The sequence below is a fragment of the Histoplasma capsulatum genome (assembly GCF_000150115.1).
Source record: "Histoplasma capsulatum G186AR genomic scaffold supercont2.12, whole genome shotgun sequence".
NCBI lineage: Eukaryota > Fungi > Ascomycota > Eurotiomycetes > Onygenales > Ajellomycetaceae > Histoplasma > Histoplasma capsulatum.
The window spans coordinates 88,771-113,584 of record NW_025544812.1 but is presented as its reverse complement, the minus strand read 5'-3'; the positions used below and the strand labels follow the sequence as shown (position 1 = coordinate 113,584).

Genomic DNA, 24,814 nt, shown 5'->3' with positions numbered 1-24,814 from the left:
CCTAACATCTTGTTCTTTTGCAGATATACACGTGGAACTTAAAAAGTATGGTTGAAAATCGAATTTAATAGTATGTGATAAAAGAACTAGTTTTGATTCTATAAAATTTATCCTGGAACTTAATAATAAGTTTGTAACAAGTCAATGTAAAGAATCTTTTAATTTGAACCGATGTATGTAGAGAAGATCGTGAACTTCACAGGGAGAATTAAAGATCTGAATAAGAAATGAATGCAACGAAGAAGTTGAGATGGGCGTGTAAAGTAGAAAGGTTAAAAAGGTCAAAAAGAACCTCTTGATAAAGTTCAAGTACTTTGTATGAGTCCATCTTACAGTAGTAAAGGTTGGGATTCAGTATATTGAAAAGAAAATTTGTAAAGGGCGTAACAAAATTTTCCTCAGCACAAACACACACACACTCTCTCTCTCTCTCTTCGCCTTTCTCTCTCCTTTCATTGGTTTTGTATATTTGTTTGTTATGAGATTTTGGGGGTAGAGAGAAATGATGACGGCAAGCAGTACAAGTGGAAAAATCAGATTTGAATGAAAATGAGAGACTATTTTCGTCAAACTTTAGAAAACGAAGTCATGTGTATTACATAAGGCAAAGGGCTAGTTGGTTGATGCAAAAAAAAATTATGGAGAATTATTGAAAAATGACACACACAGGGGCAAAAACCTCGATTAATTAGAAGGAGGGTTAGAAAATGATAGCGTGTCACCCAAGCAGGAGAAAGGAGACTGCCTCGAAGACTGCCTTGGCAGGCTGGTTGAACAAGGAAAAAAAAAAAATCACATCTCAAAAAAGAGGCAAGGGAAAGAATTCTAGCAAGCAGTTGTTTCTCTCTATCGTTGTTTAAAACGTCTCTAATTCTTCGCTTGCCGCAGCCCCTTCAGCTTCGGGAGGAATTTCGAAACCCTCCTACATTAACGGTTCTTAGTTAGCAACCATAAACTCTAAATAGCGAAGAAAGACCGATGGAACAGAATGTGGAAAACAAGACAAACCCGAAATCCAACAAAGCATATTAAGAAACCTAAGAGTGGAAAATAGGACTGTGATGACAAGGGAAAAGAAAGAAAGGGAAAGAGAACGGGGAGCCAAACACGACATACCTCAGTCGAATAGAGGATAGCTTGAATATGTTTCACGAGTGAATCATCATCTTTATCCAATTCAGGGTCCGCCTCGACAGCCTGCTGCAGCAACAGTTCGATATCCCGCAATTTCGCAAAGTAGAAATCGCGCTCTTTCTCCAGACCCGCAATGGCTTCCTTTTGCGCATTTATCTCCGACATTAGCGCGGCTGAGTTGGCGCTACCAGCGCCGCCGGCGAGGCGTGGACGGCCGCCTGCCGAGTTCACAGGGGTCGTGCCACCTCGACGTGCGCCTGTGGCGGATGTAGTGCCTGGTCCACGGGTGGAATTGGAGGCAGGAGCCCCTGCAGCCTTTCGTCTGGCTAGGGCGTCATAATCACCACCCGGGTAGTATTGGTCCCAGTGTTTCTTGGTCCATTGGAGGAATTCAAGGTTATCTTGCATTCGGCATTTGATGAGGTTTTCAACAGGGACGGGGCGGTCTATTTGGTGCCGTGTGAAGACGTCTAATAGGTTAAATTGTCAGAAATTGGGGATACATGTAATATTTGAAAGGCATCCCAACGGTATCTGACAAAGAGATATCCGCTATTGAAAGTCGGTTGCATGCTGGGGGTTCAATTTGGGAGAGAGATCTCGAGGGGCTCGTACTTTGCAGGATCTTGAAGTTCTGGAGGTAGGCGTATTCAGTATTGACATTGAACTTGACCCTTGACATGGGCACATCCACTATGTCACGATCGAGTCCAAGTTGGTTAGTGATATGCCAATTGTTTTCTCTGGAAGGAATCCACATGAAGAGCACTAACTGTATATAGAATCAAAAACCTGGCATAGGGCAGCCCTATATCGATCACATGCGCAAAGCAGTATCTCGTCAGTCAATTTCCCATGGTAATTAATTTTCCAGTCCCATAAAATTCCGATATATTCCAGAACCTCAGTGTCGTCTTTTCGCATGGCATCCCTTTGGTAACGAGACATTCATGTCCAGACAACCCTCTTCTTCCCGCAATCCAACAAAAATCCCATACAAACTGCTCCCGTAAAAGCCATCCGGAACGCTTCCAAACTGGTTAAAGCCCCATAGAGCGCGAAGGCAGGATGGGGGGGAGGGGGGAGATGGAGGGGGAGGACAAATTATATCGGGAGGAAGGGAGCCGAACGAAACTCGACACAAAGGAAACTGCATGAAAAAACTTATAGTGCATACCCGGTACCGCATTGCTCGACCTTGGTAACGTTCAGCTGCAGCAGGTTGTTCAGCCATGCCAACAGCTCTTGCCTGCATATTTGATCCCAATCCCGAAAAGGAACAGGAGGAGAATCGTCAGCTTGAGATCACTTGTATGTGTGTTTCGGAAAGAAGCCAGAAGATGGCATTCAATATTTGGGCAAAGGAATGTAAAAGAAGATAAAAGGTTGGTTGGCGGGGAAAACTGTTATTTAATAGTACCGTTTTGAAGAGAGGAAATAAAGATAAAAAAAAAAATAAATCATAACGGGCTCGACCATCCCACCATTCCATCAATCAAACCTGCATAGTTTGCTTTTTCCCGGAAAGTAACAATGGATAAAAAGATGAAGACGACACAAAAGTCATTCGAACGAACGTACCTGGATTCACCCATGGCAAACAAAGATCAAAATGATATCAGGGGTCTGCGTATCCCTCCCTCAAACGGATGACTGGCCCGTTGTAAACTTTCTCGCACGTTGGTTTTTTCTTCGCGAGGCTGTACCTGTATGACCCCTGTGCGCGGGATACCGAGGATGGTTAGAACGAGAACAAAGGAGGGAGAGATATGTAGGTGTGATGGATAGGTAAAGAAGTATTGTACGTGTTGATGCCGGAGGAGGCGAGAGGAGCAGGCGAGAGGAGAGGGGAGAACGCACAGATGCCGGTTGGGAGATGATATTCAGGCGTGGAGGGTCGAGACAAGAGGACTTGAGAGGGAGTGGGGCAATGAGAGGGGAGGAGGGAGCAGAAAACAGAGAGAAGTACGCAGCATTTACTGCAGAACAAGCTGGTGAAGACGAAAAACCGTTCATACGTTTGTTCGATCGTTGGTTTGTTCGTTGTTCGGATTTGTTTTGTTTTTCCTTCCCCCGGAATTGAGTCTAATACTGCCTATTTTATTTATTTATTTTTGCGCCCCACGCCGCAACGCCTTATTAGTTCACCCTGACAATTCCCATCCGCATCCAGAGCAACCAAGAAAGATGTAACGAAGTCAATTTATATATATATATATATATATGGGACTTCCCTGGCCAAGGTCATTTAACTGCCTAAAGGAATGGATTCCCATGTTGCTTTTTGTTGTGATCCTGGCACCTCTTAAATGTCGTTGCTAAGGTTGCCAATTCCTTTCCTTCTGTGAGGTCCCGTTGTCAGGGAACACTTGCCCACCCCCAAAAAGGAGCCTTCAGCACTCAATTGAAGCACAATGGCCACCAATTGGGTTTTATATCAAATCCGCAGAATGAAATCAGAACATAATTGAAAATCTCTATTCTTCTTTTAAAGTAAACATTAAGTATCAGACACGGAACACGTTTATTTCACAGTTGACGCGGATAAATTATACATACGTATAGAGATATATATACATAACAACCACTTAACTGTTTTGTTACGGCTAGTCAAATGACACCGGCTAGAAATGAATCGGTTGACCTAGCTCTGGCCTACTGCAAAGAATATAAAACAGAGGAAGACATATATATATAGCATTGAAAATAGAACAACAGGAAAAGGAGCAGTGGTAGCAAAAACCCACGAGGCTGGGATCCCAACAAAGCTAAAAACGAGATGAAGATAAGATAATTCTAAAAGCTGTAGAAGACAAGAGAAGGTAGCAAAGCAAAAATACGAGCGAAGGATAGGTAGGGAAGGGAAGGGGAGAAAAGAAATCAAAACTGAGATTAAAAAAAAACGACCATCTATGAAGGTAATACATGAAAATGCAACAAACATACACAATAAAATGGTAAATGATTACAAGAATGCGTGATTAGAAAGAAGGAAAAGATGGCAATGAGGATGAAATCATTCCTATTTGAAGAAAAACCAGGTAAAAGACGATGGAAAATGGGCCAGGAAAAAAAAATGAGAATAAGAAATTACACAAAACGAGCAAGAAAAAGGGAAAATTGTAAAAAGCAAAGAGAGAAATATACCGCCCTTGAAATATAAACTCCTGTAAATCACTCTTCAAGCATCTCAATCCCATCAAGCCCATACCCGAAATCCATAATGACCGCACGCCCATCCTGACCCGCCGCGACAATCCGCCGATAATCACTCTTGGCACCGAGAATCCAACTCGACGTCCAAGTGGTCAAACTAATCGATAACTGCCCACTTGCCGCATCATACACCCTCACACTCCTATCGTAACTCCCACTGACTATCCGCCCATTTGTCGAATCCATATGCAATGAGCGCACGAGGGCCCAATGGCCCTTCAACTCGTTCACAAGCTCACCTGTGTTTGCATCGAATTGGTAGATGAGTTCATCGTTACCGCCCGCTAGGATTGTGCGAGCGTCCTCAGAGAACTCAACGCAGGCGAGGCCGCGGTTACGGCTAGTGAATTCTTTGATACATAGACCTGAGGTGATATTCCAGAGCTTGGCGACGCCGTCACCGCTGGCGGAGACGATCAGCTCACCGCGGAGCTGAACCGAGTTGACTGGCCCACGGTGGCCCAGGAGGCGTTTGACAAGCTCACCCGTACGCCGATCCCAGATGCAGATGGTGGTATCTTTAGAGCAGGAGACAATGTATTTGTCATCGAAGCAGACGTCGAGGACGCCAGCTTGGTGGCCTGTGAGGCGACGGATAGCTTTGTAATCGTTTTTGATATCCCAAACTATGCAGATATGGTCGGAAGAGCCAGTGACGAGGATTTCGTCGTCATATTGGAGGCAGAGGATGGAGCCGCGGTGGTAGTCACCTGTTGCAGAGGCTGGGGTAACATGGTCTGGTGAAAGTGGACCGTGGGGCAGATGCTGATGAAAGGGAGTCGCGCAGATTCATCGTCTTCTGGAGCTTCGAATACAAGTCGGCCCTGTCTGAACGGTGATGGTGGATCAGGAGGAACTCCGATGACCTTGAGGCAAGGCCAGGGATAGTGCGCATCCCAGACACGTATAGTTCGGTCGCGGGAACCAGTGAGGATTTTGTTCCTACATTTGAGTTAGAAGAATAAAATTTTGCGGGTCCGGGACGACAATTTGCATACTCATCAAACTGAACACAATAGACGCTGTCTTTGTGACCATGCAAGAAGATAGCCGCAGCTTTGCCCTTCTTCCAGCGAGATTCCAGAGCTCGTCGAACGGCAAACATTTTCTTCCAGTCCTGGTTCGGTCGAATACGTCCTAACCCCATATACTTGGGTTGGCCGTTTGCTAGTTTTCCTGCCTTAGGCCAGCGTTTGTACTCATGCCAGAGCGCTGCTCTCCACACATGATGAGAAGAGGCAAGCTCGTGCCATTGATGGGAAACCAATTCTGCTTGTTTCAGCGAGTCGGAATCAAGAAACGAAAGGACGTGTGCCATGAGTTCAGCGGGCAGATAATCCATCGGATCTATGGCGGATAGAATCAGTATCGACCAGTTTCAAGAATTAGATGTGGGAATCATACTTTTGCGCACAACCTCCGAATCATCTTCAGAGACATCTACGCGATTCTGCAGGTTGACGTCAATGCCACTCTCAGAATCCCCTGCCACATCTGACTCTTCAATCGGAGCCGTTTCAAATTCGAATATCTTCGAATCGTCCTGTGAGGTCACACGGCCAATTTTGACCATCTCATTTTGCGCAGCAGCAGCAGCTCTGGCAGCGGCGCCACGCGAGAGATCATCGGGGAGGATTGGCGGCTCCGAACCATTTCCTGGAATCGGATCTGTCACGCAAGGTAGCGGCGGGGGTGGTGAACCGTGACGGTTAAGCGTATTGAGACTACTGGCGGGAGGACCATGAAATGAACGACAGGTCTGGAATCCCACGACAGCTCCTGAATCGGCTGACCTATAGTCGTCCGAAGTATTGCCATCATCATTCCCCGCCATTGGTACTGAGAGGCTATACTTGGAAGATTTGTGTCGAATAGTCAGGGAAAGGCGACGCGCAACGGCCCTCAATTCGTGTGTGACACCATGGCGTAGATTGGAGAAGCTCTTGCTGGCACGATGTCTTGTTTTCAGAAGTGGAAACGCATTGTGATTTTCTGGTTCGAGATCGAGAAAGCTTGGTGTTGCAAAAGAACCAGATTGTACTTGTTGCTGTTGATGATGTTGCTTTCTGGCGCTCGAGTCGCACACCGCAATCTCATGGGAAAAGGGCGAAACCGCTTCTCGATAGCTTCCATCCTTATGAGGGACCCATACACCGGTGTGTGGACGCGAAGGCAACGGGGGCAAAGGGAGATCAGCTCCAGCTATCGCAGTTTTGGGACGGAAACTAGCTAGCAGAGAAGGTCGTCGACGGACAGGACGAGGGAGGTTTGCTGCGGTATTTGGCGACATTGGGGGGTTCAAACAGTGAGAATCCGATTGGAATGGGAAGAGCGATTTTAAACAAGATTCTCCAAAAGGGGCAATAAGATAGAACAAGAAGCCGTGACTATAATGTTACAGGTAGATTCGAGGAGGTCGAGAATGTTATCGATAGAGATCTAGAACAATGTCACATTCACCTGGAGTCCAGCGCTTTTGCTGGTTGAACCAGGACAATTTTCCAACGGCCACAAAAATAAATTATGGCAGGGAGGCGGTCGGACTCTTGAAAGCTTTTCTGTTGATCCGCAACTTCTCAACTCCGTAGCGTCTGTAAAATAGGGGCAGATAGCGTAGACAATAGTGCGGACAAGGGCCCGAGCCACAACGGGATAGAAATGAGGATAAGTAAAAAGTGAGTGTGGCGTACTCCGTGGAATCGTAGTCAATACAACTAGAGGGTAAAGAAACAAGAGGGAAAAGTAGAATAGAAAATGAAACGAAAGACGGACAGAGACAAAGAAGAACAACAAAAGAGAGGAGAGAGGAGGGGAGGAGAGGAGAGGAGAGGAGAGGAGAGGAGAGGAGAGGAGAATAGAGCAGAGCTGGAGGTTTGTTGCTGGAGCGGCTCAAAAGCAAAGAAAGGAGATGTCAAATTTAATTCACCTCCTGATGTTTGTCGTGTTTGTTTGGCTCGGCAGAAAAAAAGCAGAAAAAAAAGAGAGGCGTTGGCAATTTATGACCAATCACAGCCTGGCAAATTTTTCACAATTGCCTTTTTGGACCGTGGCTGTCGAATTTTCAAACACTAGCAAGTTCTGTGGCGGGGGAGTTTGGCGTTGGACCTGAGGTCTGAGCCAATCAGATCTTCAGGTCGAGAGCACCTTCAGTGCCAGGACAAATTCTCCATCATACAGATGCACATAGTATAGTATACGCAGTATATGTGGCCTTATCCATGGTCCTCACCCGCCTTGAAATGTGGACGGTTTCTCCCAAATGCTGCCTTCTTCATATTGCCCCATGATCTCATGCATGGCTGCGTTGTTAGTACTAGTATCTGTACGTCCGTCCGAAGATCCTGCATCACAGGGAGCATCACCATGTGCCATATTACTGAGAGAAGAAATTGAGCTGCGCTTTGTTGACTAGTTGAGTTGAAAGAAAATTTTAAAAAGAGGAGATTTTATATCCCTCTTACAAACAACAACTGAAACTATTCACTACTGATTGCTTTAAGGCCACATCTTGAAACGAAATAGTATTCTTCTCCTGTAAATTCATATGACAAGCAAGTTTACAAGTAGTAAAGGAGAAGACCTCGGCCCAGGGCTCGAGGTCGCCTGGGTTGGCCCCTGCCCCTGCCCGCAGCTTTCTCATACTCTGGAGACTATTATCCTGGAAAATCAGCCTCACATGGTCTTTAGTACAGTTGGTACAGTGTATGGTGCGTGTCTATTATTGCATGCATGCCGCATTAATCAATGCGGGAGGGATCCTGGTATCCCCTTGTATCTATTCCCTCATGGATAATTCACACTGACTCTGTGCGGACGAGTCAAGGAGCACGCTCACCGCCCCTTTAAAAGTATTTTGAAATTTGTTTTACAAACCCCAACATAATACCGATATCCTTGCAGAAGACTTACGTGCTGAGTACCTTTGCTCTTTATCCCTGTTTCGTCACCGCCAGTGTCCTAGGTGTCAATGAGGGGTACCGCCATGCGTAGAAGTGGGGTGGGCGTTAAGGGAGGGGCAACCGGCAACCAAAAAAAAAGTAGTGCGGATAAAAGTTGAGCTCTGCCGGCTTTCGGAGGGCTGGGGAGACAGGCTCAAGATACATAAAGCAAAAAGAAAAGCATCATGTAGCAAGTCCAAGATGGGGGATGCGCCTTGTGCGATTTGTTGCGTGTGTACTGCATGTGTATGGACAGTGCAGGACATATGCTATGTGATGATCGGGTGTGGAAATGCCTAAATGCCGAGGTGCGGATGGATGCACACTGGACTTTGCGGAAAGTTATTCGAGGCTTATGTTGTCCTGCTTTGATGCGGTGGGCACAGGCTGGCGGCAGTAGCAGGTGAGTGCTTTTTTAATTTTTGGTTAGATCCAGCAAATAGAAGCTGAGCACCTGAGAAGTACTTGGTTTGTTGGAGGGTTGCTTCCTGGTTGATGGGACACAATTTTGAAAGAGGAGTGCAAGGAAGCAGGATTGTCACCCAGTACTAGTAGTCTTTTCAAATTCTACGTAACGGCCCGCATTGGCCCATTTCTCGTAAGGATATGCAGGATGCTTGGGGAGCCGTTCATACCCTGCCAACGAGGCGCGCGGAACGGAAAAGCAAATAAAAGGAGAGGACTCAGTGCTGCGTGATCCCAGCAGGGAAGGCTGGAGCGGTTTCTTTATTTATGTGCTTTCATGAGAATGCATGCTACACATTGCTATCGACACTATGAGTAACTAATACTAATCAATGAATATGACCTCCTAGCAATCGCTGTCATTCAAAGTTCAGCTTCAACTAGTGAAATGGGAGTTGGAGTTGCGCGCTTTTGGCAGCGCGAGAACAGGAGCAGCAGAACCATGTAGTAAAGTGTTGGGGGGATTGGATTGGGTGATTCGTACCCTCTATACCACCACGGCGCTGGTGGTGATCGAGCTCTTTTGCCCTAGTGGCCTAATATAAAGAACCAGCATCCCTATTGCTCGCTAGAATACCACGTGACCACGCCTATTCAAGCAGTGCTGCGCCCGCTAGATAATTACAATAAACCAACATTCCACGTCCATCATATTATATCTAACAAGCTATCTCAAATAACATAAGGAAAAGCATGTAGGAGAATCAACTAGAAGGAAATGAATGAATGATTGAATCAAGACATAAGAAATTGTATACATGAAGAATACTCTGTATATATATATATATATGTATATATGTATTGGAGAAAAGGTCTGGTGAGATGAATATATAGAGGTAGTTAGCTAGCGATCACACAATGAGAAGATTAACCATCCCACACCAAGTGGTGGAACGATACGTGGAAAAATATTCTGTCTTTTCTTTTCTATATGTCCAGGCTGTAAATACAACAACTGCAAGCCTGCTCATTTTAACAATTCATGCCAAATACGTACATAGGGAACAAAATCCTGAATGTCCAATAACGCAAACGGAAAATAGAAAATCCGTGGAATGTTCGCACACCCAATATACCAAACAAAAAGAGATTCTTCTTTATTCAACATATCCATAATTTAAGCATTTTCTAGGTCTAGCAGTTTCTAGGGTTCTCTACGTCTAGTATTCTCTCAGTTTACCATTCCCTTATGCACAGTAACAGAACTTGAGTATGCAACTCTACAGTCAAATCTCAGAGCCTTTATTTTCCATTGTGTTTCAGCAACATAAGGTACAGCCATCAAGTTTAAAGAGGGTTAAAAAGTCATGAAGCAGGTACAATAGCCTCATCCAGATGTGTTATTGATGAAAAGAGACACTTCAGTGTATGCTGTGTAGTTATTTTAATGACCGTCATTGTAGGGGTATCTACATCCACAAAGACAATCAGTACTTTACAATTAAATTTAGCAAAGATGGTGATTTAAACAGCCATTTTCCATCACTGGATAAAGATATTGTGAGTGTCATTTACAGCTGCAGAAAGACATCTCACTGATAAAAATGCAGGAGAAGCTGTACCCTCCATCATCCCAAACAACATACAAGAGTTATCCCCAAACCTCAGAAATCCAAAAAGAAAGAGCAGGGCAAACAGAAAAGGAAACCAAAGGAGAGAAGTGAATAGTTCTTGATATGTTAACAGCTCTGGGAATCGATGACTCACAGTTATGTATATTGTGAAGAAACTCCCTCTGAACAACCTACCCATACTCAATCAATTCGTATAGCTCTTGTAGAGTGCCCACCGACAATTCCGTTTCAGCGAATGTACAAACCTCTCGGTCCAGCTCCCTGCCGTTGCAGAACTCGAAGCGAGAATTCCAGCAAATGGAAGATCCGCCAAGTTCCACCGATCTGCAACCATGCAGATGCTCCCTTAACGATGCGTCCTTCAACGGGTGATTGGACATGGATGACATGCACCGCAATGGCTTGGTACCAATAGTAGCAAACAACCGGGGTTCGAGGCCGCAGCGTTCGATGTATGTCTTTGGTCACATATTCAAGGCTATCGGACGATGATTGTGGTTCTGGATTTGATTTACTGTTCTCTATCTGGCGCAGGGCCTACCTAGTTTGATTTTCTGTCGTACTGTACATGCGTCTTTTTGTTCCTCTTTGGAAAGTTTAATAAGTTAGTTAGATCAAAAGTAAAACAATCCAACTTGGTACATGAGTATCCAAGGATTCCTCAGCCGATGATGACCGTCACTGTCATTTGAATGCAAAATGGGGAGAGATTTTCTACTCACCGAGGGGTATTGACTAATCCATATCACGGTCCGTAATCCCAGTGTCGGCGATATAGGTCAGTCGGTTCGCCATGATGGCCTTCAGGGCATTACCTAGCGTGTTGAGGAGGGCAATTCGCCGGTACACCTTGGGCTGCGTATAATCATCTTTTCCTAGTTTTCGAAGGACTACAGTAATAGTGTCCTTAAAGTGCGTAGGGCAGTAGCCCTGTTCGAGACATGCACTTTACTGGTCAACCTCGAATCACCATGCAAAAGCCTCCTGCTCAACTTGAAGGATGGAGAGCGAGGGCTATACGTTCATGCTGTCAACGACTCCAATCAGCAATGGGTTTTTGCAAGCGACGACGGCTGGACAGCATGTAGCGATAAGGTTGTATTCGCATTGAATCCGGGGGTGCAAATGGCCGAATATCTTATTAGGCCACTAGGGCAAAAGAACTCGATCACCACCAGCGCCGTGGTGGTCTGGTGGTGTAATGGGGATCCAGTGCGGGGAAATTTTTTACCAGGCATTGCCCTGCATATATCCACCTCACCACCACTCACTAGATAGATCTTTCCTCTTCACACATACACATATGTGCAAGAGTATTCTTCATGTATGCAATTTCTTATGGTTTGATTGTACAACATGTTCCTTTCTTTCTAGCTGATTCTCCTACATGCTTTTTCTTATTTTATTTGAGATAGGTTGTTAGATATGATATGCATTGATCTTGTGGTTTTCTACTGAGTGATCCTGCTGCTCCTGTTCTCGCGCCGCCAAAAGCGCACAACCCCCAATTCCCATTTCAGTGGTTGTTGGTACCAGACAGCTTGCATTTGGGTCTTTTGAGTCATGGTGATCCAGGGGCACTCCTGTTGGCATGGGTGAACAGAAGTAACCGGTGCATAAGTGACCACCACAGCTGATTCTGAATGCATGTATTGGTGATGGTTTCACTCCACCATTACTTGTGAAGCTAACAGTGTGGCCATCTATATCAAAACTATTATCAGTCTGATTTTCATTATGAGAATCTGTTCTGCATTCATGAACTCCATTTATAATATAAATGAAGCTCTGACTGAGACTCTTTGAAGCAGATACAGTACAAGAATGCCAGTCAATACAAAGCAGAAGATAATGAAAAAGGAGAAGAAGAAACTTCAAACAAATAACCTCTCTTTCATCTCAATAAAGAACAATGAACTCATATTCATCACATCTCTCTTTCTGCTACCACTGCTGCATCACATTGCCATCTCAGTCAACTTGCTCAGCATTTCACCTCAACATCCCACAGCAGCCTCAGTAGGGCTCACACCATGCCCAGTTCTTGTTACCACCACTATAATGGCATGTTTGGCCAGAGGGACAGGTGGCCTGAATCTCCCATTTAAGTCCTCTTCCACGGTTGACACAGACAAGTATATATGGGTATCTGTTGATTCAAGGATTATCAATTAGCTATCTGCCATACAGCAAGGGAGTATAAAATTACACACCGCTGCCCATTGCTGTCACTGCAGATAACACGTCCAGCTCTATTGCATGATGCTCCAGGTTTCGACTGCACATTCAACTCACTATCAGGAATGATCGCCGGAGAGGCGGCGGTCAAACCAGCAATGACAAGAAATAGAGAAGCAAGAGTGATCTTCATTCTGTTGATAAAAGATGAACTTGAGGAATAAAAGATGATATATAGAAAATCTTAATGATTATTTGATAAACTGAAGAAAGTGATGATGAATTATGATTTTAAAAAAGTAGATTTAATGAGAGTGATAACCATCTTTTTATATTGAAAACACTGTCTTCATTATTTTAAATTAAAGAATTTCAGAGTTCTAATCAAAATTAAAATCCCTCTCAGTCACTTTGCATTATTGTGCTAATTTAATATAGGAAATTACAATTCCGTACTTCGGACTCCGAGACAAAGATGACAAGTAAGATGCCGGGCTACTGGAGTAAAAGAACTCAAATATCACCAGCTAATGCTTGAAGAAAGAGTGGCTGGAAATACGATACTATATTCTCACACTGAATTGATACTAGGGGCAGCCTTCCCCCAGCACCCCCCCTTCAAGGGGTGGGCAAATGAACCTCTAAGTCCCAGGGGATGAAATGCATCTTTAATTGCTTTGAAGGAGTGGACAGCTTAGACACAACATTGTATAGCAGGAGCTTTATGAAATATGCAGCTGGGCAGGACGGAGCAAAAGTGAGAAGTTATATTAATATCATCACTAGCTATTATCGATATATATCATCGCTAGATATCATCAATATATATCATTGCTAGCCATCATCCAAATATATCATCGATATATCACCGTCAATATACACCATTGGTAGATACCATTCAATCAAGAAGGTGAGTAGATAAATAGACAGGTTGGCAGCCAGGGAGTCAGCTAGATGAGCAGCTAGATGATGATGTTTATTCTCATAGATATTGATTGGATATTGAGCAGCCATGTTGGTAGGTAGGGAGATGGATATATAGGTAGCTAGCTATATAGCTAGCATTCTCAATTCTATTAGCAATCAATCCGATATCGCGCAGGTAGGTAGGCAGATAGATAGGCAGATAAGCAGATAGACAGATAGACAGCTATCTAGCATTCTATATTTCATCAGCAATCAATAGAATATCATGCAGTGAGGTGGGCAGGTGGGTGGGTAGGTCCATCAGTAGCTAACATTCTCTATTCCATCAGCAATTGATTGATATTGATCAGGTAGATAGGCAGGTAGCTGCCATTCTTGATTCTATCAGCAATCAGAGACTTCGCTTCGCTCTGTCTAATACTTACTTCAGTATATCTCTATGTTTTCATTAGAGTCATTCTAATATTTTTGTGGCATGCTAATTCTCAGAATAATGACTAGTATGCAACTAAAGTATTAGAGCAGCTCTAATAAAAATAAAGAGTAGTTTATGATCATGGAATATAAAGTGACTAAGCTGTGAATATTTGTAAGAGAGTTGAATCTTGGTTGTTGTTATTATCTAGTAGTGTGTGTGTGTGGGTCATGTGGGGAAGGGTTTCTTCCAAGGGTCTGAAGCTTATGCACATAAGCTTTTAAGTTAACTAACTAGTTAATTTGAATCTAGAATGAACTGTTTAATTTCAATTATCCCCTCACATATGAGCCACCAATAACAACCAATCATGATTGGAAAATCCCATCACCCCTCCTCTCTACATGACTATAACAGTTGACCATGGCGGCGACGACCGGAGGCCTGAGAAGAGAATAGTTAAAATTATTTTAAAAAGGAAGGACTACGACCTCGGTGCCCGTGCTGCGAGTCAGTAGCTCGACTTGCACCATGATATTCTTGAGGCTATTTTACACCGTAGGAGAGTTTCATTTGCGCGACTAAGCTGACCGATGTCAAAGAGGATCCACTTGAACGCGAAACGAGCTTGGTTGTGCTCAAGTCCAGCTATGCTTTTTAAAGCCAGGGAAGATCAGAATGATTTGCTCTCCCCTGCTCTGTGGATATCTCCGCGTAACTAGATGTTCGACCGTAAGCTTGAGGCGATCTGGTGTCTAACGGTGCTCTAACAACGGCGGAGATGCATTGGTGCTACCCTTGGCGTTCAAGGAGGAGGTTGCTGAAAGTCTTCGCACGTCATAGTTCGCATTCGGCATTGCGGCAAATGCCCCCTGTTACAAGTCAGATGGGTTTCTAGATAGCTACAGGGTTCTGTTGAGGCGTGACTCTTTCGAGTTGATTTGCGGTATGATTTATTACAGCTTAAGAATATAAATATAGATACCCAGAACCGGAGAGGCTTTTATACTTACCTCCGGAGCATAGACGAACGGAGTAACAATCAAGATAGAAAAAGTACAGAACAAATCAGAGCTGAAATTGATAATGATATGTAAATAGATGAGAATTCTAAACAATTGATTTTACAATCTTGTATGTATCATCTCTGCATAATCTTCTCTTCTGCTTGAAATGCATGTGATCTGTCAGAGTAGTCAGTGAAGACTGCTCATTCTTCCACTCTGCATGAAATTTTTTGATCAGTTTCTCACAGCCTGAGATCAGATCACACTGTGATTGCTATGTAGACTGCCATGTGATATGGTACTTCAGGAGTGGCTTGCCCTCCCACACACAGATTCAGAAATTCAGAATCTTTTTGACCAGCCACTCCTTCTGTGTCGCACCGGCGTGGTCAACTGAGATTTGAGGTGGACTCTGTGGATGTGGAGAGACGCCGTCGTAGGGTGCGCCAGAATTGCCCACTTTATCCATAGTAAGGGGACGGGGTTTCTGCATGTAGAGGATTAGTGGGAATGCAGAATGGTGATTGAACCTGGGAAGCAGATCTAAAACTTCTCAGGAAACTTCTCTGGGAGTCATTGAGGCTCCACCATCATCCACCATCCCATCTAGCCCATCACCTTGATCAGTGGGTGCCTCATGGGCAGGTAGCATTGGCAGAAAAGTCTTTCCACCTGCAGACTCGCTTGTGAGTTCACCACCATGGCCTATCTCCATCGAACCATCTACCACAATGAGGCCATCTGAAATACAGAAGAGGTTAATGAATTGAATGTATTGTGAGCGAGTCTAGAGACGGACCTCTACTTCCACCCGACTGTCATGTGTGAAGGCCAGCTTCAGTGACACTTTCTACAGCCGTATCTGCCTCGACAGACATACCAAAGCGGCCGCTGGCAAACCCTCTGATTGGTAGCCATAGCCAACGCGAGAATAGAAGGGAGTGGATGGTGAGGAGTTAAAGAAATTGAGGAGGAAAGTAATGTACCTTTGTTGCCTCCAGCACTCTGAACTTGAGGCTTAGACACCACATCACCTCATTTGTAAAACAGCCCCAGCATATTTTTGCTTGAGTTGATATCCATTACAACACTGTTGCTGTCACTGAAAAAGCCACTGCACTTTGAGGTAAAACTGATGTTGCGCTTCTCATCATCTCCATAGTTGTGGAATTGTTTATTTGTAGCAGTGGACATTGATGTATTTGATGAATTGAAATCATTGACATAGAAGAGACTATACAGTGAATCCCAATCATTGTTGTCTGTATTGATACACAAATCTAAATTCTGATTCTGAATGTCTGTTGTCTTTACATTTGAGCTGGTTATTTGACTTTCATGTATCTTAGAAGACTCTTTATTAACTGACTTCTTGCTTTATTGAATCACTCTCCGAAGGCTCAATGTAACAGGCATGCTAGCGATTAACGGACTAGGGAAAGAAAGAGAAAAGAGATCAGAAGGAAAAGTCGTATGAAGGGGGTTCTTATAGAAGAGGAATCGGAATGGAAGAATATCGGAGGTCGCGCAATGGTGGGGCGCGCGGGGGCGGAAGAATGTTAGAGGTTACGCAGAGGAATTGTTAGAGACTACATCATTGCAGAGCGGAAATCGCGAGGAGAGAAGTGTTCATGAGCGCGCGTGAGCACGTGAGCGGGTGAGCGGCAGGGGTTGGTTGCGTAAGTTAACGACTAACAGGTGCTAACCCATCACACTCAAGTTGTTTTGAAAGAGAAGAGAAATCCAACTTTTCAGATCTCCAGATCTAGCGATGATATCTAGCGATGGTATCTAGTGGTGGTATATACTAATAGATATATATTATTTCTATTTACTTCAGTTGTATGAAGTCTGTGTATGATATCTAGATAAAACCTACATCTTTATATTGATGTCTGGGACTAGTAGCTCATGTGGTGGGGCCGGGCGGGTCGTAGATAGTATAGATAGAAGGAAGGGAGCTAGCTAGCAAGCCATATCTATATCAATCAATTTTTACCCATGCTATTTTTCTCAATCAATCATCTTGCATGGAGATCAAATAACTGCCAAGATAACATGCCAAGCAGACTGGCATCCTGGGCAACCGGTGCCCAACACTTGGCTCTTGCACTCGACTTTACCCCACTTAATGGTCACGAGGCGCCAAGAGTGTATGTGACAAGAGCTCGCTCCAAAAAACTGCACATTCAGCACCCAGAGCAGTAATCATCAGAGATAGCCACGGAGGGCGGCATAAGGATGTCGCCTGGGTGCGAAATGACAGAACCTGTGGATGAGCTCAAAGAATCTCTGTCGAGGCAAGACTTCCAATTCCCTTTGATATATCATAGAGAGCTTACCTGACGTTCTTATTAGAATTCTTGGCACGGGACTCTTTTCCGATTTTACCATATTTTCAAGGGTCAGGAGCTATGATGTCCATCGATGTATCATTTGCCCCCGCTCAGATTTCTTCCAAGCAGCATGCGAGGGAGAGTTCAAGGTACGATGTCTGACGATTTTGGTGACTATAGATTATAACTTGTTTAGGAAGCTAAAACCGGAGAGGTACACCTCAACGATGAAGACCCTTCAGTAGTCGAGAAGATGGTGGATTATTTCTACAAACTAGACTACGTTGTTGATGGCTGCTCATTTTGCCAACCCTCCACCGAAGTTTCTGTTGATGAAGCCGAAGAGCAATCAGTTGATCAATATACGTTTGGGCCGGACCTCGAAGAGGAAGTTCCTATGGCCAAAGGCGAAGAACAATCTACGTCTGTTGATCGATACACTTCCGGATCAGATCATAGAGAAGGTCAGAAAGATGCTAGTGGAGATCCTCCATCTTTATTCCATGCTCGGATGTATACCATTGGTGAAAAATATGGGATATCGGGGCTGAAAAGCCTGGCAAAAGAGAAGTTCGAAGCTGCCGCTCGGCATATATGGTGCGGTAGCACGTTTTACTCGGTTGTTCGCTTTATATACGGATCCACAGATGGTGGCTTGAGAGATGTGATATCCAGCCTTGCACATCGGAACGTTGCATCTTTAAAAACACAGCCAGACTTCGCGGAGACGCTGGAGGAGTTCCCCTCTTTCACTCTGGATCTACTATGGGAGATGATGGGAAAGAGTCTTCAGGCGGAGGAAGAGAAAGCGATATTATCTCCAGCTCGTGGCAGTCATGTTCCTGTCTGCTAGTGAGTAGTGCACATGATTCACTTTCTAAACTGGACTTCTCTGCCAAAGGAAGGTTTGGCTAATACCAGGGATAAAGCCCGCATCAACTTAGCCACAGAAGGGGAAGGAGAAGTCATTGCAACCGTTGCAACAGATTCTTTACCAATCGACGGGCGTTATGCCAGCACGATACGGATTATCATTGGTACTGCACAGATTGTCAGCAACCCTTTTCTTCAGTCCAGAACGCCCGGACACATCGCTCTGTATACCACTGATGGAGACAAATTCAAAATATTTAGCGTGTTTTTGGCCTCAAGTTATCAGAACGTACATATTGGCCGTACACTGTCAGTCTGTTGTGTATCTTTTGGCCATTTCATTCCCTAGGCACATCCGTTTCCTAAATCCATAAGTGAGTCGGGTAGTGACAACCTAGGAGTAGACGCCCAAGGTCCTGCCCATACATCAACGAGATGTTTGGAGGCCGCACTGAGATGTCATAGAAATCATCCCTCATGAATGGGTATGTAGTAGGCCCAGAAGTGTTGGTTGTAATTTAATGATGGAACCTGAAAGGTTTCCAGAGAATTCCGTTTACTACAGCTCAGCCACCAAAGCAGCAGCACAATAGACATCATAGGGCATCCTTCTAAATATCAACCACTCAATAGTAACTCCACATGGTCTACCACACCCATGGCGGCGATCGATGCCACGACGGTTATTTTTCAGACCCACTTTTTTTAAACCACATCCAACTTTTAATAAACCACGTTCAACTGTAACCCGTGATGCTGTCCCTTCTGAAGTAAATTTTGATATTCCTCAGTCAGAACTTGAACTCTCTCAATCAATCAAACACTTCATGCTTTTTGGAGAACAATGATTAACTAAGTCAGACAAGCTTTATAGTCTCAGCAGAAGCTACACTCAATACTTCCTTCACTCAACAGATACATGTCTTGAAGCAGCCAAGAAAGCAGAAATAGTGTGTTGATGTTGTGTTTAAGATAAGAATGAATTATTATCATTTGAATTGCATGTGCTATATCAACTTGATTCAGAATATCTCCAGAATATCTTTATATGCCTTTCTGTAAGCACATTACCCATAAACATCATCACGTATTGCGTAGCCGTCTGGATCCCCCGCCATGGACTCGCCATGAAAACCGTGTGATCGTTTTCTGTTTTAGTACCGTAAAAGTTCGCGTCTAGGAGCCCATAAAGCACTCCTTAGAGCCGGAACAGGTCTCTTGATGATCTGACCCAGGAACTGTAACTCCAGGAACTCTCCCTGAGAATGTGACGCCTAGATCATAGAATGAGTGAATGCTAGGAACGCGCCAATGGTTCATTTTCAGTCCAAAAACTAATGGAATGTGAGTTCTTCATATGCCGAGACGATGATCAACCGCCGTGTCAAAGGGTTATATGTACATGTATCTTTAACTTTATAGATGATAGATGATTCTGAATATCATGGCGCTGTTTGTTATGGATTTCTAACAATACAGTAACTGTAGGGAATAGCAGGCCTCATTGGAATCCTCCAACAAAATTTTTGAAAACCCAAGAAAGCGGGATTATTACAAAACCAAATAGCAATGAAGGGAGTAAGTCAGCATAGAGAACAGCAAGCGCGCATCAGAAGGGGTATGTTATGGGAAATACTGCTGCATGGACACCTCACTCCAAGAGACAGAATTCTTCTCCGGCTTTTGCCAGCACCAGAACAGGATCCAGCCAAGTTCGTTTTTTTTTTTTTTTGTTGAAGATAGCATCTTTGGAATATATTGCACTTTTCACGGGGATAACAAAACTGGATTCCATCCTTGACTTGTCAGCACCAATCGACGGTTGTGCCCTGGCTTAAAGCTTTTTCGCGTGCTTGTTAGCGGGGATCATGGGTGGAAGCGATGATGTAAGAGGGGAAAAGTTAACTAACTAGTTAGTTAAGTTACTTGACGCATGATTGCTACTAGTGCTAATATTCATTCATTGAAATAAAACAACTACACATATAAACAAATTCCACTGCAAACAGTTCTATGCTTAAAGTTCCATGGGCTTTCAAATTTGTTATAAAGATAAAGTTTTTTTTCCGCAAGTTGACTTTTGCTCGCATCCCCTTTGTGTTGCTGCTTGCTTGTTGTATCCGATGGCTGGAATTACCCGCGATTCTGTTCTCTGTAGAGACCTCTCACGATATTATCTGCTGTACTTACCTACATAAACACCTAGGCAAAATTGATATGCTATATCCTTCTGCAACCTCTTCCTATTTCCTTTCTCATTTTTCTCGTCTTGCAGCTTTCTTACCCTTTCATTTAATTGATCCTTCCATCGTCACAATCGTGAACTCGTTTCATTGAAAAAGTCAGTTATAAACAAACGCACATTTCCGATTACAACAAAGATGGCTCCTCCAAGTGTTCTGATGGTGAGGCTGTTGCTTTCCCCAATCTCTGAGTAAATCGATTGAAGGAGGAAATTTTCTGACTACAGATATACCGTTTCGCAGGTGGGAACGGGAGAATACACCACTGGTTTTGTGGACGGGCACGCATCCGGTTCAGACAAGAAAGTTGGTGTTGTGGGCCTGACCCTTTTCGATCTGCGCAGGAGAGGTAAAGTTGGTAATTTGAGCATGGTAGGAGTGTCCGGGTCCAAGTTTCCCGCTATTAGTGAGTGAACTTTCATATATGGATTCCTTCATTCAGCTGTTTCTATATCAAACTCAGGGGAGAGGGGGTGATAAATATCGTTCACCAATCAGCTCCTAAAAACGCGTGGAACAGAACAACACCTCCAGAAAAACATCTCCCAGGTTTATAACAACCTAGATGTCTCCTTTCAATCATTTCCAGCAGACGACCAAGTGGACCCAGAGGCCTACAAAACCGCCATAGATGCTCTACCCCAGGGTTCCGCAATCACAATCTTCACCCCCGACACCACCCATTATCCCATCGCCTTGTACGCCATCCAGCGCAAGATCCACGTCTTGATCACCAAGCCCGCTACAAAGCTGTTGAAAGACCATCTCCACCTCCTCGACGAATCGCGCAAGCACGGCGTCCTCGTCTTCGTCGAGCACCACAAACGCTTCGATCCAGCTTACTCCGATGCACGCGCCAAGGCACGCACCCTGGGCGATTTCAACTACTTTTACAGCTACATGAGCCAGCCCAAAAGTCAGCTCGAGACGTTCAAGACCTGGGCGGGCCGCGATAGCGATATCTCCTATTATCTGAATTCGCATCATGTGGATATCTGTGAGAGTATGGTGCCGGATTATGCACCGGTGAAGGTGACCGCAATGGCGTCGAAGGGTGTCGCGGTGGAGCTGGGTTGTGTGCCGGAGACGGAGGATACGATTACCTTATTAGTGGAGTGGAGGAAGAAGGGCGAGCCGAGCAAGATTGCTACGGGGGTCTATACTGCCAGTTGGACGGCGCCACAAAAGGCTGGGGTTCATTCGAATCAGTATTTCCATTGTAAGTACGGGTTCAGGCGAATGATTTTGATTTCTTGTTCCCCGCCATCCTATTCCTCGCCCAATCCTATATATTTATCATAAGCCTTTTGGGAAGGGGGTTTTGCAATTGGTGAGAACTAACACCATCTGGAAACTTCAGGGATGGGCTCGAGAGGCGAAATCCGAATCGACCAAGCCAAGCGTGGCTATGATGTGACAGATGATAGCCAAGCTAACGTCGCCTGGATAAACCCGTAAGTTGCACATATTCTACTCCGCCCCGAAAACACACACTCGCGCTTGAAACATCCCCTGCCTCCAATCAACAAGCGAAAAAAGAATATTGTGCAGCGCCCCAGAGCCAACCTCATCAGACAGAACAGCACAAGAAAGCTCTTTTTCTTTTTCTTTTTCTTTTTCTTTTTCTTTTTCTTTTTCTTTTTCTTTTTCTTTTTCTTTTTCTTTTTTCAAGTCTTTTAAACTAAAGTGACTCATTTCTTGCTGACGCCCCTTCGCAGGTTTTACATGCGCTATGCCCCTGATGAAAAAGGCAACTTCGGCGGTCAGACAGGCTACGGCTATATCAGCTTTGAGAAGTTTGTTGATGCCGTAAGCGCCTTGAACGACGGACGCGTGACGCTCGAAGAGCTGGATAATCGTGGATTACCAACCATTAAGAATACGATCGTCACCACTGCAATTTTGGAGGCAGGGAGAGTCTCGCTAGATGAGAAGAGGGCGGTTGAGATCGAAAGATTGGGGGAATCTTGGCGATTGAAATAACGAATGAAATGTTGCTGGTAGGGCGAAAACATGTCTTAAGAGGAAGGGAAGATATATCACGTACCATGCTCGTTTGATAATCTCCTTCCATGCTTCACTTATTATCTGCTGTTTTTGGATTCGTTCTTGGAAGTTTTTCTTGCTGGGAGTAGAATGACGTGCGGGGAGATTATATTTCATTGATTTCGCGCAAGTAAGGGATAAAATGAATAGAAACAATAGCTTTAATATAGCCAAAAAATAAAGGATAAAAAAAAGGAAGAAATAAAGAAAAAAAGGGGAGATTGAGCGAGAGAGAAAAGCTAAACTTACAAGATTGCTAGGTAGCCGTTAGGTAGCCGTTAACATGCGACAGCCAGCCGTCGAAACGTGAGACGTGACTGTACCGTTATTGCAATGCATTTTTGAATTTAGAACGGCAAACCGCGATCTGGAAAGGTGTTTTTTTTTCTTTTTCAACGCTTGCAAGCTATTCAGAAAATGGCTTGCGAGGTGGGTGGTATTAAATCACACAAATCTATAATTCATGTGGCTCTTATCCCGTGTTTCTATGAAACACGAGTTTTATAATGCAACCGGACATTATACGTCCGAGGGCAGTGTTAACGTAGCTGAGCAAATTCTGAAGAAATAAAAGCAGGTTAGTTGGGAGTACACAATGGATGATTTACTGTATTTGAAGTGATGTGTGCTCGTGGGGGATTAGCTTACACTCAACCACATAAGTAGAGATCCAATAATATAATTATATTTGGATCTTGCTTTCGTTTGCTTTTTATATATGATACGCATCAGTTCTTAGTCATATATAACGCATCGCAGCTGATACATGCGTTGACTTACGTGCCGAAAAGACAGCCAAAGTTCTTTTATTTCTCTTTTCTTTTATTTTTTCGGTTTAGACTTGCTGCAAATTGTAAATGTAAGACTCGACGTTTTAGAGAACGTAATGGATCTTGGACTAACAGCTCAAGATAGAAAATATCTCTCTGGAATTGTGCAAAGTCGCATTAGCTATCTGACAAGATCACGATTTTGAGAGGTCTCAATAGAACTCACTAGCCAGTCGAACATGAACACGTACAGGGGAATCTTGAGGCGCGCAATTGGTTTTGTCCGAGAAGAATTAGTTCGACAGCCTCCAAAATAATCTCGATATGGTCATCTGAATTAACATTTTCAAAACGAAGGAGTTAAACCTCAATCGTAGCGTAGCTCCTTTAATGTTACTGGAAGGTATATCAGTTCTCCTTCAGGAACGCCAGGTACTGATAGGATAGTAGACACGACAGGAGAACAAATAGCGATGAGATAGAAGCGAAAGGAAAGCATAACTCAGCAAAGAGGCAGGAATTACCAGGGAAAGATTTCGGGTCCAAGAGAATATTAGGTCTGAGGGAATATTCGCGGTTATGCCTCGAACTGAGCCAGCGGCACAGCGATCAGTTGTTGACTTCAGGCCAAACGGTGCGATTACGTACGCTTTCATCCTGGGAGTCCTAAAAAGTGAATTAGTTCTTGGGACATGGCGGATATAAGAACCACGAGGAATCAAATCTTGGTGGAGGTTTGATGTGGTCATGATGAGCTGGCTTGAAATATCACGCTGTGCAATGAACGCCACAGTCAAAGCCACAGATTGACACAGGGTGGTCCGCCACAACGCCACCGCGGCTGCCGGATTTGTGACGTTTGCCAAGTCGACGTCATTGCTCAGCTTGCCATGCTATTCCCCAGGAGATGTGATGCTATCTTTTGCTGGAGTTTTGTTCTGACTCTCGCAGTGTGGAAACTCCTACACCAAGAGATTTGATCCCGCATCAGAACATCCCCCGCTTCTGGGGCCAGTATCCGAAACACTGCGGATATTTGCTAATTCTGTGTGTGGGACTAACCCCCCCCAAGCTTTTCGTTTTACTCAAACCCTCTTCATTAAGGGTGTCAAGGTGTTGGCCATTTTTCAAAAACGAGGTTCGTCTTCACGCATTATTATCGGGAGGATTTGTGACTGAGGGAGGAATATTTACTATGTAAATATTTTTACTGATGAAGCGCTTTTTGCACTTGCTTTTCGAAAGTTCTTGAGTGGCCTTCTGCGGGATTAGCTCACAAAAAGTTCCATCAACGGGATGCGTTACATATCATATCTTTAGCGGCTGTGCCTCTCCGCCTACGTCAACAGTTGGTAAAATCCCAGCATCACAGCAGTTGACAACAACTGGCCAAGCAAGGTTCAAAGCACTGACAGTGTACCTATGGGGGTTTGCAAGGAAACCAAGACCACGACTTTATAGTACCAGTTTCGACAGGAATGAGCGGAGTTTCAGAGCACAAATGACACCCGAAGCGGGGGCTCTTCCCCTCTGAAGAACACTGGGTTTGGGATTTGAAAGAAAGGCCAGTAAATGGAAATTCATTCCATCACACTCCGCACAATGACTTAAAAAATGACCAAGCTCTCTTTCCCCACCTCCCACACTGAGTTGATCTGTTGAGATTACCCGCACTACGCAGTAGAGCTAGTT

General features: G+C 44.3%; 6 protein-coding genes across 6 annotated transcripts; 2 read left to right on the top strand and 4 right to left on the bottom strand.

The window, feature by feature from the left end:
* Positions 1–260: 260 nt before the first annotated feature.
* HCBG_07369 (microtubule-binding protein BIM1) lies at positions 261–2,912 on the bottom strand (the record flags this gene model as incomplete). The annotated part of the gene is made up of 6 exons (XM_045434418.1): positions 261–922; positions 1,117–1,604; positions 1,750–1,827; positions 1,908–1,942; positions 2,312–2,383; positions 2,716–2,912. 6 exons carry the CDS (start codon positions 2,727–2,729, stop codon positions 857–859), a joined length of 753 nt encoding a protein of 250 aa, XP_045284625.1.
* Positions 2,913–4,002: 1,090 nt separating this feature from the next.
* HCBG_07368 (F-box domain-containing protein) lies at positions 4,003–6,640 on the bottom strand (the record flags this gene model as incomplete). The annotated part of the gene is made up of 4 exons (XM_045434417.1): positions 4,003–5,115; positions 5,166–5,292; positions 5,349–5,697; positions 5,755–6,640. The coding sequence occupies 4 exons, from the start codon at positions 6,638–6,640 to the stop codon at positions 4,309–4,311; spliced, it is 2,169 nt and encodes a 722-aa protein (XP_045284624.1).
* Positions 6,641–15,188: 8,548 nt separating this feature from the next.
* Positions 15,189–16,048, bottom strand: HCBG_07367 (uncharacterized protein; the record flags this gene model as incomplete). The annotated part of the gene is made up of 4 exons (XM_045434416.1): positions 15,189–15,341; positions 15,417–15,595; positions 15,735–15,757; positions 15,975–16,048. 4 exons carry the CDS (start codon positions 16,046–16,048, stop codon positions 15,189–15,191), a joined length of 429 nt encoding a protein of 142 aa, XP_045284623.1.
* Positions 16,049–16,912: 864 nt separating this feature from the next.
* Positions 16,913–18,043, top strand: HCBG_07366 (BTB/POZ domain-containing protein; the record flags this gene model as incomplete). Its single annotated transcript, XM_045434415.1, has 3 exons — positions 16,913–17,007; positions 17,213–17,339; positions 17,387–18,043. 3 exons carry the CDS (start codon positions 16,913–16,915, stop codon positions 18,041–18,043), a joined length of 879 nt encoding a protein of 292 aa, XP_045284622.1.
* Positions 18,044–20,444: 2,401 nt separating this feature from the next.
* On the top strand, positions 20,445–22,289 carry HCBG_07365 (D-galacturonic acid reductase; the record flags this gene model as incomplete). The annotated part of the gene is made up of 5 exons (XM_045434414.1): positions 20,445–20,468; positions 20,550–20,712; positions 20,827–21,525; positions 21,667–21,760; positions 22,025–22,289. 5 exons carry the CDS (start codon positions 20,445–20,447, stop codon positions 22,287–22,289), a joined length of 1,245 nt encoding a protein of 414 aa, XP_045284621.1.
* Positions 22,290–23,407: 1,118 nt separating this feature from the next.
* HCBG_07364 (uncharacterized protein) lies at positions 23,408–24,246 on the bottom strand (the record flags this gene model as incomplete). Its single annotated transcript, XM_045434413.1, has 2 exons — positions 23,408–24,015; positions 24,214–24,246. The coding sequence occupies 2 exons, from the start codon at positions 24,244–24,246 to the stop codon at positions 23,542–23,544; spliced, it is 507 nt and encodes a 168-aa protein (XP_045284620.1).
* Positions 24,247–24,814: the final 568 nt, after the last annotated feature.